Source organism: Alexandromys fortis, unplaced genomic scaffold, assembly GCF_014885135.2.
Source record: "Alexandromys fortis isolate MF-2015 unplaced genomic scaffold, M_Fortis_MF-2015_v1.1 scaffold_25, whole genome shotgun sequence".
Taxonomy (NCBI): Eukaryota; Metazoa; Chordata; class Mammalia; order Rodentia; family Cricetidae; genus Alexandromys; species Alexandromys fortis.
The window spans coordinates 3,779,291-3,794,819 of NW_026067904.1; the positions used below are offsets into that span (position 1 = coordinate 3,779,291).

Here is a 15,529-nt window from a genome sequence, read left to right on the forward strand (position 1 = left end):
AAAAAAAAAAAAAAAAAGAAGTTGGCCTGGCAGTGGTGGAGTGCGCCTTTAATCCCAGAACTAGGGAGGCAGAGGCAAGTGGATCTGAGTTCTGTGTTCAAGGCTAACCTGATATACAGAGTTCTGGGACAGCCAAGGCTACACAGAGAAATCCTGTCTCAAAAACACAAAAAACAGAAACAATGAAAAAAAAATTCAGTGTTGCAGTTGCTTTCCACACTACCTTCCCCACTCCAAGCTAAAACAGTCAGTCTGATGAGTCTGGTAAGATTGCAAGAATCTACCCAGTCCACAAAACGTATATGGTATGCAAAGATCAGGCCAGTTAGAGACTCTGATATACCAAAATGAAAAACTGAAGACAACTCTGGTAGACACAAGACACACAGACAATCTCAGAACACACACAGCATAAACTAAATTCAACTGACCCTCTCCTGTGCACAGAAGTGGCAATCTTTAATTTTCAAGGAACCATAAAGAAACTACATCCATACAGAAACTTTTTTCATGTAAAGTTTTCTCCTGCACATTTAAGCAGGATTATTTTTTTTTTACTGTATTGAATTTTTAATTTTGGTTGTCCCCCTTTACATCTTCATTTAATTTGCTTATGCATTTTTATTAACATTCTTGAACAAAATTTTTTCTTTTCCTTAGTTTCATATTTTTCTGTTTGACCTTTGTCTGTCTTTCCCCATCCCATCATTAGCAGTATTTTGGTTTTATCTTCTTATTGGCTTAAAAAGAAATGTTTCTTAAAAAGAAATTCCCATTCTTACATTTATCTAATTTTGTTTTTAAAGGTTATTACTAAAGTGTTAGTTTTTAAAGGTTTTTATTACTAAAGTGTTAGTTTTCTTTTAAATTTTTCTCTAAATTCTTGTTCTTTTGTCTTCCTCTATACAATGTCATCAGCTTTCCTCTATTATGCCTTATTTCTCTTTGCCTCTCCTTCCCTGCCTTCCTCTCCCCACTGATCATTTCCATGCTTGTCCTGGGTAATTTCTAACTTCACAGATCACTCCATAGTAGTTATGTCAGTTCCTGTCTTCTGCCCACTGCTGTATTAGGTGCAAGGCTAAATTTAAGCCTCTTTCTAGATCTTGTGTGGTTTGATGATGTCACTGCTACAGCAGTCTGTCTCCTTCTCACTTACTGAGACAGGACTGAGCTTTCGAGAGCAGACTGCTCAGTAAAATGATTCCCGCCCCAATGAAGAGAAGATATCCAAGCCAGTAAGTACTTAAATCACCACACAAAATACAAGAAATGTGAAAAAGCAAGGCCACATGACTCAACTAACAAAATCAAAAGGTACTGAAGCAGCTAAAATGAAAATCCAAAACCTTTTTCATAAAAATGATCAATAATCTGAAAGGATACAAAGCATAATAAATTTAATCCACTCTCAGAGAACAGAGTCAGCAACACATATGGGTAAAAGTCTACAAAATAGACGAGAAATCTGAATGGAAAAAGCAATACAGAAGAAAAAGCAAGAACACTGAGATTTTAGGTTGTGGGGTGTTGGAAACAAAAACTCAATGAATCAAATTATATAACCATATGTACAGTATTTTCTCCTGCAACAACTGTCACTACAAAGGAATGTATTGCTCTGTCTAAAAAGACAAGTTGCACAAAAAGTTATTAAGTAAAAAGTATTAGCTGTGAAAATGGAGTCCGAGGCAGCAAAGACTAACACTCCGCAGAGTTACAGTCTCTAAACAGAATCCCTGCAAACCCTGCTGGATGTAGGCATTCAACAATGTGTAACAGCTAACAAAGAAGGACTTCTAAGGCTCAGTTCCTGTCCCAGTGAAATGTGAACTAGCAGTCACAGAAGACCCCAGCCAAGGAGGAATTTTTTCTTCAGTGGTAGAGCCAAAGTAAGGTACATGGATTCTAATTAAAGTCATTTGGTTACAAAAACAAGACAAAAACAAAAAATATCCATAAAAAATAAGAAGATATGAGGGGAGTAGTGGGAGTGGGATATGACAGGATAATGAGGTTAAGTATGATTAAAAAATACTATGTATTTCTATGTGAAAAGGCTATAATGAAATTAACATCACAATGTACACTAAAATATAGCAGAAAAGGATCCACTATTTCAGTTATAAATACAGACAGTAAGAAAAGCTACAGCCTAATAAGCGTCCTTACATGCTTTTTCTTCATCGTCACTATCAGAAAGCACAGTAGCCTTCCGCTTTGCTACTTTCTCCTCTTCCCCCTCCTTTTCTTCATCTTCATCACTATCCAGTTTCTGCCTTTTCGGTTCTTCCTCCTCCTCACTGTCAGAGCTGTGGAGTCTTTTTCTGTCTGCATGGCCCTCTGACTCATTCTGCATTTCTGAATCTTCCCTCTTATTCTCTGCATCACTGTCGTCTGACTCTGGCTTGTGTTTGGGTCTGGAGGCATCCTCGGCTTCCGAATCACTAGCAGGTCCTTTCTGAGGCTCCTCACTTTCTGAGTCGCTGACTCGGGGTTTGGGGAGCTCCTCACTTTCCGAGTCACTGGCCTGTGGCCTTGGAGGCTCCTCACTTTCCGAGTCGCTAACTCGGGGTTTGGGGAGCTCCTCATTTTCAGAGTCACTGGCCTGTGGCCTTGGGGGCTCCTCACTTTCTGAGTCACTGATCCGAGGTTTGGGGAGCTCCTCGCTTTCTGAGTCACTTATACGAGGTTTGGGAGGCTCCTCATTTTCTGAGTCACTGGCCTGGGGCCTTGGGGGATCTTCACTGTCTGACTCACTGACCTGAGGCTGTAGAGTGTCCTCAGCTTCAGAGTCACTGGCAGCATGCTTTCTAACCTCTTCCTTTTCTGAGTCACTTGCATGTCCATTAAGAAGCTCTTCATTTTCAGAGTCGCTCCCATGCTGGATGACATCTTCATTTTCAGAATAACTGGCAGGAGACTCTGCATGCTCCTCATATTCAGAGTCACTGTCCTTTGCCCTATGAAGTTCCTCACTTTCAGAATCACTGGCATTAAGATTGGAGGGCTCATCGTTCTCAGAGTCTGTTCCATTAAGTCTCTTGTTCAAGCCATCTTCTCGATCGCTAGTTTCATTCTGAAAACATAAGAAAAAATTAGCAATGTCAAAAAAGGTAATGTAACCTTTAAAAAATTCCAATAATTTTTTTAAATGTAGGAATATGTGTATACTTAGAGAAGATTTTTCATCCTATACCAATAAAGAAACATCACTTTAAACTAAGGCCAGTCTGTGAAATGGAATGTCGTAGTCTGGCCCCCAAAGACAAGTATAATCAAACCTGTAAAGCATATTCCTACATGCAGAGCTCTCTATGTTTAAAAACAGACCCTTAATTCCTCATACAATTCTAGTTACCCAAAGAAATAAAAACATATAACCAATTTTTCACAAAGGTATAATCCTGAGTTCTATAAAATTGGCATTATTTTAAGGGAAAAAAAGCTTCACTATAAAAACTAATTATTCAAATGTCAAACAGCATATATTCACCCATGAAAATCTCAAACAACACAAAAGTAGTTCCTATTCTCAAAGCACCTATTAAAAGTCAGCATTATAGTCAGGCAGTGGTGGCACACGCCTCTAATCCCAGCACTCAGGAGGCAGAGGCAGGTGGATCTCTATGAGTTGGAGGCCAGCCTGGTCTACAAGAGCTAGTTCCAGGACAGGCTCCAAAGCTACAGAGAAACCCTGTCTCGAAACAAACAAAAAGGCCAGCATTACATTTCCAGCTGGTTCACTTTCTCTTCTTAACAAGTACTTTTCAGGCCAAGAAAACAGGCTTTCACTTAAACAGAGGATGTGATATATACCTATGTCAGTACTCAGGAGGCTGAGGCAGGAGGAAGAGAGCCTGAGGCCAGCTTGAACTATAAAGTAAGAGACCCTAAAAAAAAAAAAAAAAAAAAAAAAAAAAAGGAAAAGAAAAAGAAAAAAGAAAAAAGAAAAAAAGGAGAGGAAAAGATTAAAGGGGCAGGGGATGAGAAGGAATAGTAAAGAAAGGAATACAGGGAGGGATAACTAATACTAAAGGCATTCTGAAAAAGTCATATGGAAACCTACTACTGTAACACTTCCTAAAAGATATACACACATAAAAGAGTTTAAATGGAACTAGTATATAACAGTGTGACAATACCCTAACTAGACACCGCACGCTACCAAATAAAAAAACCCAGTACCAACAGGATTTTTGTTTTGAGCTGTTGGCTAATAAGAGTCCTAGAGACACCCCCCCCCCCAAAAAAAAAACCACTGTAAGTTATTGTCAATGCTTGACCCTATTGCTAAAGAGCTACATATCTGAACCATAGAACATGGAAAAATCTGCATGATACTCAACTGGTTGCTTCATCCCTACTGGCTAGCTTTCACAGCAACACTAGAGTACAAAAGCAAGCATCCGTCTCACTCAGCTGTGAAGCCTGTTACCTACAATAATGACCTGCCTGGCAAGATATGCCCACCAGTGCAGTAGTGGCACAAATGCTATGGGAGTAACTAACTACTTTTCTAAATTTAAGGCCTGCTCCATGAGACAGAATACATACTGACATGGTCAATAAGATCAAGAGCCTGTGGCTAAGTAGACCTATTATAGACCAAGGTTAGGAAAACCTACTATTATTCTGATAAATGAACACAACAATAACATGATTCCTAATGATCTACTGCTAAACCCAAACATCAGACCACATTACTCAACCCTTCTAGTAATAGATGAAAATTAGGGGGCTGGAGAGATGGCTCAGAGGTTAAGAGCATTGCCTGCTCTTCCAAAGGTCCTGAGTTCAATTCCCAGCAACCACATGGTGGCTGACAACTATCTGTAATGAGGTCTGGTGCCCTCTTCTGGCCTGCAGTCATACACACAGACAGAATATTGCCTACATAATAAATAAAAATATTTAAAATTTAAAAAAAAATAGATGAAAATGAACACAGAGACATACAACAGGTCAATGGATAGAGAAAAAAGATTCTGGGGTGCTCAGCCCTAAATGGGACATCTATATCACACTTCTCCCCTCAGAGCTTAGGGATCTAAGTAGAAGAGGGGATAAAAGAGCCAGAGATGGTGGATGACTTCAAGGAAACTTTTCCAAACACAACAGGGCAGAAGCACATATGAACTCACAACCATTGGGAGGGCATGTCCAAGACCTACAGAAGCTTGATCCAGGCAAATCCCAGCATGGAGGAGGGGAAGTAGGTATAAGTGCCACTGAGGAGCTAATGACATTTGATAGCTCTTCGAAGACAGAACATCTTTCCATTATTGGACATCTGGTATGTCGACTACACTCCAGAAGTAACTGGCCAATACAAAAACTGGACTCAATGGATTTGAGACAGAAAACATGAAACTGGGTAAGGAGGCAGGGAGAATCTGTAAGGAATTGTGGAAGGAACATGAACAAAATACATTATAGGAAATTCTTGAGTTATCAAAACAAAAAAAAGGGAAAGAAAATAGATGGTTAGGTAGTCACAGGTAAGCATGTATCAACTAGGGAACACAGACTAGATTCTGGGAGAGTAAGACCAACCTAATTAAACTAATACAATGTAACTTGAAATACCTACCAACCTTCCTTTCTTCCAAAAAAAAAAAAACTAAAAATAAAAGTCAAAGCCAGCCACAGTGGAACATACTTGAAATCCCAGAACTAAGGGGCAAAGGATAGCCACACATTCAAGGCTAGTTAGGGATATACAGTGAATAACATGCCAGCCAGGGCTACACAGCAAGACTTCAGGAAGACACAGACAATATATTAGCTCTTTTTCTTTTGTTAAGATTCCAGCATCATGATCCTCAGCAGGCAGACAGGCAAGGCACTGGAGCAGCAGGTGAATGCTCCCATCTCTGCCCACAAGAAAGCAAAGAGCTTTAACACAAAATGGCATGAGACTTTTAAACCTCAAAACCTGCCCCCAGTGACATACTTCCTCCAAGAAGGCCATACCTTCTACTTCTTCCCAAATAGCTACCAACTGGGCACCAAGTCTGAAGAGTTACAGTGGGTCACCATTAAGTCAGATCACAATAGACACAGAGAGAAACAAGGCTTAAGGTACAAACATGATATATACACCATATAAAAATGATGAAAAAGATAAAAATTAAACCTACCAAAACCAAGTATTTTAGGATTTAGAGTAGTCTCAAACTTCAACTTTAATTTTAGAACCTCAATTTCCAATATTTTGTCCTAAGATGTATTAGCAGAAGCTTAGTAGGATAACTCAAATGGGAAAAGCACTTGCTACCAAGCCTAATAACTTTTGAGTTTGGTCCCCAGAATCCACATGGTAGGAGACAATTGGCTTTTCCAAAGTTTCCTCTAACCTATAGATACACACACACACACACACACACACACACACACACCCCTTACAAGCATGCACATAATAACAACCTCCCCGCAAAAAAGAGGAAGAAAGCTAGGTCTTAAAGTGCATAGATGTTGCAGTTGGCACTACAGGACATTAAGACAGGATTTAACATACTATGGGTTATTTCAAAATAGAGATAATTGGGTCTTTTTCCTGGAGTACCACTGATAGTGTGATACACCTGTAACTACCAAACCCTAAACTTCAATGTAAAAAATTTAAGTTTTAGTTGTATGTGGTGGCATATACCTTTAATCACAGAATTCAGGAAGAAGAGGTTTGAGTTCAGGAGGAAGAGGTAGGTGGATCTCCATTTGAGTTTGAGGCCACGTAGGGCTACATATTGAGATCTTGGGAGGGGGGCTAAAATTTAAATACCTCAGAGACAAGCTAACTGGCAAAACAGAAGCACTAAGAGACAAAATGAGCTGGACAGACCCCTTCCCCCCAACTGCTACCCTCTAACCTGGATTTCCTAACACATGGTATATGCACTGCAAAACAAGCAATTATCAAATTATTACAAGGATGTTACATTTTTACTTATTTTTATAAAACAGGATTTCACTATGTAGCTCTGGCTCTCCTAGAACTTGCTATGTTGCTGTGAACTCAGAGATCCATCTGTTTCTGCCTTCCAAGCACTAAGATGAAAGATGTGCTCCACCATACCTGGCTCCTATCATTTTTAAAATGAGCTCTGTAACATCTGGGCACTCTTCCAGTTATGTGACATGAAGGGAAAAAAAGAGCAATAGTCTCAGTCAAGAGCAAACTCTGGCCCTGTAGGCACACATCTTTAATCTCAGAACCTGGAAGGCAGAAGCACCCGAATTTTCTGTGAGTTCAAGGCCAGCCTGGTTGGGCTGGGCTAGTCAGAAGTAGGTGGTAAAGAGCCTGTCTCAAAACAAACAAACAAACAAAAAAGGGGGGGGGGGGAGAACTAGTAAACAGACTCAAGCAGGGGGCAAAGACATTACAGAATCTGAGGAGACTGTATTAAACCCATACAGCTAAAAGATTTGATGTTATTAAAATACTTAAAAATTTTAGACTATTTTTAGCAGTCAAACTAAAAACTTAAACTTTTTTAAAACAGAAATCAGACACAAGTATAGGAAACATTACAAATTACCACCAAAGTTTCTTTTTTTCTCTCTCTCCTTTTTTTTTCCCCCTTCAAGACAGAATTTGCCTGTGTAGCCCTGGCCATCCTGGAACTCGGATCTGTAGATCAAGCTAGTCTCGAACTCACAGAGATTCACATGCCCCTGCCTCCTGGGTCCTGGAATTAAAAGTGTGTGCCAATATGGCAAGGCATGGATGGCACCACCAAAATTTATTTGTTTATTTATTTAGATTTTTTTCTTTTGACACGGTTTCTCTATATAACAGTCCTGGATGTCCTGGAACTCGCTCTGTAGACTAGGCTGGCTTTGAACTCAGAGATACACCTGCTTCTCCCTCCTGAGTGCTGGAATTAAATGTGTATGCCACCACTGCCTGGCCAAAATTTCTTAAAAGTCATTTTCCTCCCCAAAAGGGTATCAAATTTACTATGTAATTGAGGCTAGATGACCATGAACTTCTGGTCCTTCCTGATTCTACCTCCTGAAAGCTGGGATTAAAATCATGCACAACTACATCTAGTTTATACAGCACTAGGGATTTGTACTCAGCGGCTTATAGCATTGCAGGCAAGCACTCTATCAACTGAACTACACCCTCAGCCCAAATGTCATCTTTTTAACAAGCAAAAAGTTCCCACTTAGAGCTTTCAAGAAAACCGAGCACTCTGAGGATCTTGGGAAGCTTTAGAAATGTCTGATCGCAAGCTTTCTCTGCGATCATTCACACTGCAGTTATAAAAAACTATTGGTTATCTATCATAGACACATTGTTCATTTCAACATTCAAGTATCAACCATGCTCTTACAGACTAAGGTTACAGCACATAATAAATGACGTTTCGGTTATGAGCCTTAGCCTTTCATTGCTGAGCTATCTCTCAACCTTAACTGACATACTTTAAGTGAAAAAAAAAAAAAAAACAGTTGTAATGCAATGATTTGTAGCATGAGGGAAGGGGAGGGAAAGGAGAGTATTAAATATCACAATTCTATCAATTCTAATATAAACTCCCAGAGACAATTGCAATGTTTTAAAAATTCAGTTTTTAACCAGCCAACAGTGGTGGCATACACCTTTAATCTCAGCCCTTGGGAGGCAGAGATAGGGAGATCTCTGAGTTCAGGACCAGCCTGGTCTACAGAGAGAGTTCTAGGACAGCCAAGGCTACACAGAAAAATCCTGTCTGGAAAAACAAAGCAAAACAAATAAAAAACTTGGCAGCCATAAAACTTCACCACTTGGCAAAAATACTCCTCTCATGAAGCCTTTTCCATCTTTCTCTCTGGAAAGAACAGAGTTTGTGCACTGCAATGTGAAAGTTAAAAACATAGACTTTAGAGTCACACAACAGCCTGAGAAGCCACAGCCTGACACTGTACATTGTGTGACCTGAGGAGACATTCTTAGTGCTCAAAGCCTCTGTCTACAAAGTGTTAGTTAGAAACAGTAATTATACTTTAAAGAGCTGCTCTGAACATTAAATGCATGAAAAGCTGCTAATAACAGAACCTTACTAGTTGTAATTAATTATAAAATCTTTCAGGACACAGCACAAACACAACCTTCTGACAGAATTAGTCATTCCTCTTTCATATCCGCCCCCCACAGCATCTTCTATTTCTACATTACCAAAAATGAGACTCTACCTATTTTCCAATAAAAAATTTCAAGTTTATTTCATTTATATGCATGAGTGTTTTACCTGTATGTGTGTGCATGTATGTATGTACCATACATGTGTGCCTGGTACCTGCAGAGCCCAAAGAGGGCATCAGATCCCCTGGAATTGGAGTTATAGGCAGTTGTGAGTCATCATGTGGGTCCTGGGAATAGAAACTGTGTCCTCTATAAGAACAAGTGCTCTAAATCACTGAGCCATCTCTCTAGATACCCATTTTTACATTTTATAGAATTCATGGAACAGTACTTGCATAAAATTCCACACAAGAGGAGTCAGTGGTTAAGAGCACTTACTGCTCTTCCAGAGGACGTGGGCTCAATTCCTAGCACCCACATGGTGGCACACAACTGTCCGTAATTCCAATTCCAGGAGACTCTTCTGGCCTCCAAGGGCACTGCATACCTGTGATACAAAGACATAGAAGTTATACACATAAAATTTAAAAAATAAAATCTTTAAGCTGGGTGATGGTACAAACCTTTAATCCTAGCATCTGGGAAGAGGCAGATGGATCTCAACGGTTTGAAAACAGCCGGGTCTATAGAGCAAGTCCCAGGCTAGCAATATAGTGAGACTCGGTTTCAAAAACAAAGCTCACTAAAATTTCCTAGCGAGCACACAATTTGAAAGTATCCTAGTTTTTTCAGAAAAACATTTAAGACTGGATCTACAAGATGCAAGAGTTTCAAACAGCAGTAACTACCCTGCGTCCTCATTCACGCCTCAAAATGGGAGTGGAGACTCAACGACCAGGAGTCTCCAGGCTTCTCTCAACCAGGCAAAAAGTAAATTTTAGGGTGGAGATGGAAACAGGTTATTTTCACAGAAACCTGTGTGACCACATGGTGTGGTCAAAACAATGTGGTTACCACCAAGTAAATCCCTCTGACTGGTTGATAACTGCTGCTACTAATATGCACTCCTTAGCTATCAAACTTAAAAAGAAAAGAAGGTTTTAGGCCCAACACTAAATGGGGAGAGGCACTTTATTTTCTGCCAAATGTTTGCAGAGATCAGTTTTAAATGGAAAGGTGCCATCCCATCCTCAATCAAAGGCCATACCTTGGGCACAACATTTAGAAAACACAGGGGCTCTTGTCAGACACACGCACATGCACACACACACATATACACACACGCTTGTAAGAATATGACAATGAGTTGCTACTGGCTCTTGCTGAGAGCTCAGCTTCCGTAGCCGTGATGTCAGCCAGGGAAAAGCTCACCATTTTCCCATTACTAGTTCCAGAGTACTCGAGAAAACATGGAATTAAACTAAATCACTCCTGATCACTTCCCAAAGAAATAATCAGATTTGAGAAAATTGTGGCAGAAGATTTCAGGCACAGGCTACAATATAGGTCAGTTAGTTTGCTAGACAGCACCAGGGATCATGGCTAGGAAGAAGAGCTAGAGAGATGGCACAGCAGATAAGAGGACTGGCTGCTCTACCAGAGGATCTGGGTTTGACTCACTCAACTCCAATACCAAAGGATCTGATGCACTCTTCTGGCTCTTCAGGTACCATAAGTGCAGCTGGTGCACAGGCACACATATAAGCAAAACATACAGCAAACATACACAATAACAAAAAGAGTCAGCTAGGAGTAGTCTGGGACCACTCTGTTTTAAGGAAACCATTCATTTCCAAAGAGCCAGAATTTTGTGGGATTGTTTTATAAAGCAATATATGTCACAATGCATTATTCAAAACAGTATAATCAAGGGGTAGCAAAGTTCAGTAGCCTGGTGTGGTGAAATAAAAAAGCTTTGACAGTCTAAATATCAATAGTTAGGGAATCACCAAATATACACTCAACAAACCAGAGTGCACACTAAAAACATGTGAAGAAACTAACAGTACCTTGTGGACGTGTACTATGTAGCTAGGTCCAGAGTGGGCCTTTATTTGTCATTATTTCCTGAACATAGCGTTCTAACTGAACTAGGTATGGTAAGTAGTCTAGCAATGACTGAAAGTATAGAGAACAAAGTGCCTATTACACAAAAACTACACCTTAAAAAAACTTTTTTTTTTTTTTGAGACAGGGAACTGACTAGCCTTCAAACTTGCAGCAATCCTCCTACTTGTTTCCAAAGTGCTAGAATTTCAGGCATGAGCCACCATGCCTGGCTTACCATTTTAAATATGTTATTTTTTTTAGTGTTGAAACTCCAACCCAAGGTTTCATGCATGCCAAGAATACACATCATCACTGAGCTATACCCCATCCCTTGTGTCATTTATAATATATAATGTGAGCATCCTTGGGGTTTCAGATGGCAAGGATAAGGTAAAGAGTCCTGAAATCAATTTTCATGGACAAAGGGATGACTGTACTGTTATATCCATATTATGAAATCATTAAAATTACACTCATAGTTTAAAGTTTCTTTCTACTGGAAAATAAACCCAATAATAGGATTTTGACTTTTAGTCATGTGCATGTCCAAAGCACTTTTTAAAAAAGCACGATACACAGCATGCTCAGTGCTGAGTATTCATGATGTGAACATGTAAACTGAAAAATGACATGACTGTAATGAGAGTCAATACAATTTCGAAGACACATCTACAACTTAAAATTAGACAAAACTTTATATGTTTATGTAATAAAAATGCCAGTCATAAAATTCTTAGAAAATCCATCCACCTTTACCATTCCTATTTGTTTCTATGTATATCTACCAAAGACATGCTGATTTATTGGAAAGCTACAATTTTATGTTGTTAAGAGATGCTATATGACCAGGTGGTTATTAAGCAGCTTCAAAAATATTTAGGACAAATGTTAAAATGTATACAAAATTCACCAATATTTGGTTACTAAAGCATCTTTTAAAACTACATTTGTTGCAAGTACAGTTGTACGTGCCTGTAATCCCAGGGACCTGAGAAGCTGCTAAAGCAGAAGAATCAAAAGTTCAAGACTAGCCTCGGCAATTTAGGAAGATTCTGCCTTAAAAATAAAAAGAGGGCTCCATGATAAAGGCATTCATTTGTCACTAAAGCTGACAATCTAAATTCAATCCTCAGATCCCACTTGGTGGGAGAGAACTGATTCCTGCAAGATGTCTTCAGTCCACCACATCGTGGCATGCCCAGCTCACACTCCTAAATAAACATATTAAAAAATAAAAGGTAGCTCAATGGTAAGAGTGTTTACTTTCCTAGCAGATCCAAAGCTCTGGCTTTAATCCCAAGCAACACAATAACAAAACAAACACAGCAAAACATTATATTTGAATATTTGTTTAATGATTGCAAAGATGTGCTACATTCTTTTATGTTGCATTTGTTTAACTCTGTGAAGCTGAGTTACTTTGCCTGTCTAAAACATCTGATGGTCTAATAAAGAGCTGAACGGCCAATAGTGAAGTAAGAGAAGAATAGGCTAGACTGCCAGGCAGAGAGAATAAATGGGAGAAAAAGGAAGAGAGAGGATGCTAGGGGCCAGTCACAGAGTAAGAAGAAAAGAAAAGATATACAAATAGAAAAAGAAGAAAAGCCCAGAGGCAAAAGGTAGGTGGAATAATTTAAGTTAACAAAAGCTGGGTAGAATTAAGCCAAACTAAGCCTGGGTATTTACTTATAAGTAAAATAAATCTCTGTGTATTTATTTGGGAGCTGGGTAGCAGGCCCCTAAAGAGTAAAGAGTTAAAATAAATAATAACTACAACAGAATGACAAGTCTAATTCCTGACATAAACTTTAAGAAACTATATCTCCCCTAATTGTTTTTGACTGCAAATGCTTACTGCCTTTCCCAGCCTACTAATAGATCATACTCTAAATAAACAGGCACAGCTGAAAACTGCCTAGATTTTAAATCTGACCCAACAGAACTTTTTCCTGTGAGCATCAGTGACCAGACCATCTCTGTTCACCTGAAAACAATCCACTAATTTACACCCTTTAACTTTCAGGGATGAAAGCCTGTGGCAATCTCTAAAACTCCTAAATAAAATAAGTGCCATAGAAATGTCAGGAAAAGCCTCCCCAAAGACACTGTACCTCTGAATGCTGTTCTCCACTCCCAGTGTCGGATCCGGAGTGCTGCCCATTGACATCCTCCTCACCATCGGACCCCGAATCCCGCTCGTCCTGGACTGGGGTAGCACCACCATCATCTGCTTAAAACAAAACAAAACCCCACTTAGGGTGTAAGATGGATGATATCTGTAATAATGTTTACGAGTACAGTTAAAAACAACCACCTACACTTAAGATGAGTAAACCGAATATAAGAGCCAAAAGTTACTACCATTGAAGAAGCATATAGCTAATGAAGCAAATGTTCTGGAAAAAAAAAATAGAAAACATATAAATACCAACAACTATTACCATGTAGTGTGGCACATATAGCAATAAAAATATTTATAAAGATGAAGCCTAGAAAAACCACTAAATGCCAAGTCAAAGTCATCTAAATAGTTCCAATTTTTTTATTGTCTATCTTCCCATGGCACTTACCATGAACTGTCACCTAACCTACCAATACCTTAAAAATACAAAATAAAATTATGCTTGAGAGGTATTTAGGGACATTGAAAGACATGACTTGATTAGCAATTTAAGAAATAAATAGGTAGTCAGGTGGTAATCCCAGCACCGGGGAGGCAGAGACAGACGGAACTCTGAGTCCGAGGCCAGCCTGGTCTGCAGAGCAAGTTCCAGGACAGGCTCCAAAGCTACACAGAGAAATCCTGTCTCGAAAAACAAAACAAAAAAGTAAATAAAAATTAAATGAAACAGTCACCTACAAGAAAGTCAAAGTAGCAATACGAAAATAGGTGACTCTGATACTAATGAGATATTCTATTCACCTGAAGAGTAAAGTTTATAGCTGAGCATGGTACACGTCTTTAATCCCAGAGCCTGTCCTGGGATGGACGAGGTTGGTCTCGAACTCACAGGGATCCGCCTGCCTCTGCCTCCCAAGTGCTGGGATTAAAGGGGTGTGCCACAACCGCCCAGCCTTAACTTTAAAATGCCAATGAACTAAAAAAATATTTTGAAAAAAAAAAAAATATTTTAAGCGAAACAGCAGTGGAGGTCCAGGACAACAGAGTCTACTGTCATGGCAGTTCAGTCATTAGCAACTGAAGTCAGAACAGAAAGCAGCTTAATGCTTAACCATCTATTACAGTACTTAATGCTTAACTATCTACTGCAGTACTTTTGATACAGAGAGTCCAAAAGAAATCAGCACACAGCTGTTTTACCCATCCAGGCCTTCGCCTCGTTCATCTTTACATCTAATGTGCCTAGCATAGTGGAGCCGACTTCGTGCAGAAGGCACGAATTCACTCTAAGTACCCGGGACTCGTCCCCTGTTTTAAAAGACGTCTGGTAAACTTAAAGCTCCTGCGCGTTCTTCCCGGGAAGCCCGCATTACAGGAGAACTTAAACTAGCCCTAACTGGTAAAGAGTCTAGAAGGTTCCCTGTCCTCGCCACCGACCGTTTTTTTAAGGATCCTGGAACAGTTCAACTGGCAATTGCCTTAAAAGGGCAGCCCGCTTCCCTCGCAGGCAGAGGTGACAACCTGAGGAAAACCCCTTGGGGAGCCGGGCAGACCTCTCCGAGGTCGCAGCTCCCGCCCCGCCGGTGCCTCTGGGGTACAGTCTACCGGGGAGGGGACCGTCTAGCCCGGGGCCTGTCCCCTCCGTGCTGGGGCCCGAGGCTGAGCCGCAGCCCGGTCCACCCGTCCCGACCCACCTGACTGGTCCCCGCTGTAGTACTCCGAGTCCATGGCGGGCGGGCTCTCGGCGGGGAGTGTCCGCGACACGCGCCGCCCCCGTCACGTCCTTCCTGGCCGAGTGACCTCCCTCGGCGGCGCCGCGCCTCGGCCTCGTCCGAGGGTCCGGAGAAGTCGGCCGCGGCCGGCGCAGACGCCCCGACCCCGACACGCCAGCTACCCGAAAGGGCCGTACCTCACAGGCCGGCAAAGTGGAGGTCCGCGCGCAACTTCCCAGAAGCACCTCTGGGGCCAAAATGGCGCCTGCCCACGACCCTCAGAGCAACGCAGTGCGCAGGTGCCGTCACCCTTCCGTCGGCCAATCAGAAGGTGCTATGGTTCTCTGACGCCATGGCAGCGTCGGGAAGGAGACTGCTGGGAGAATCGAATGGGAGCGGGAAGTTCGGCTTCAGATAAATAACGACCTCGGGCCGGATTCGGTCTGTCAACAGTAGGAGTGATGTTACTCGCTTGCCTCTGTGTTCGAGCTTGCTTTGAGGAACATTTGAGTTTCTGCGAAAAATGAGAACCCTCTAAAATTGCATTTTAACATTCGGCCAGTTCCAATTCCC

General features: G+C 40.8%; 1 protein-coding gene across 2 annotated transcripts in view; it reads right to left on the reverse strand.

Moving 5' to 3' along the window:
* The window catches only part of Iws1 (interacts with SUPT6H, CTD assembly factor 1), a 40,453-nt gene extending 25,252 nt beyond the window's left edge, over positions 1–15,201 (reverse strand). Inside the window, exons 1-4 of one of the 2 annotated variants that reach the window (XM_050134850.1) lie at positions 14,939–15,201; positions 13,234–13,349; positions 9,512–9,620; positions 2,173–3,079 (exon numbers count right to left, since the gene is read on the reverse strand). In XM_050134850.1, the coding sequence (XP_049990807.1) occupies positions 2,173–3,079; positions 9,512–9,620; positions 13,234–13,349 (1,132 nt within the window). In that variant the 5' untranslated portion in view covers positions 14,939–15,201. The remainder of the gene's footprint in view (positions 1–2,172; positions 3,080–9,511; positions 9,621–13,233; positions 13,350–14,938) is intronic. The other variant, XM_050134851.1, reaches the window with a different exon arrangement.
* Between the last annotated feature and the right edge of the window lie 328 nt (positions 15,202–15,529).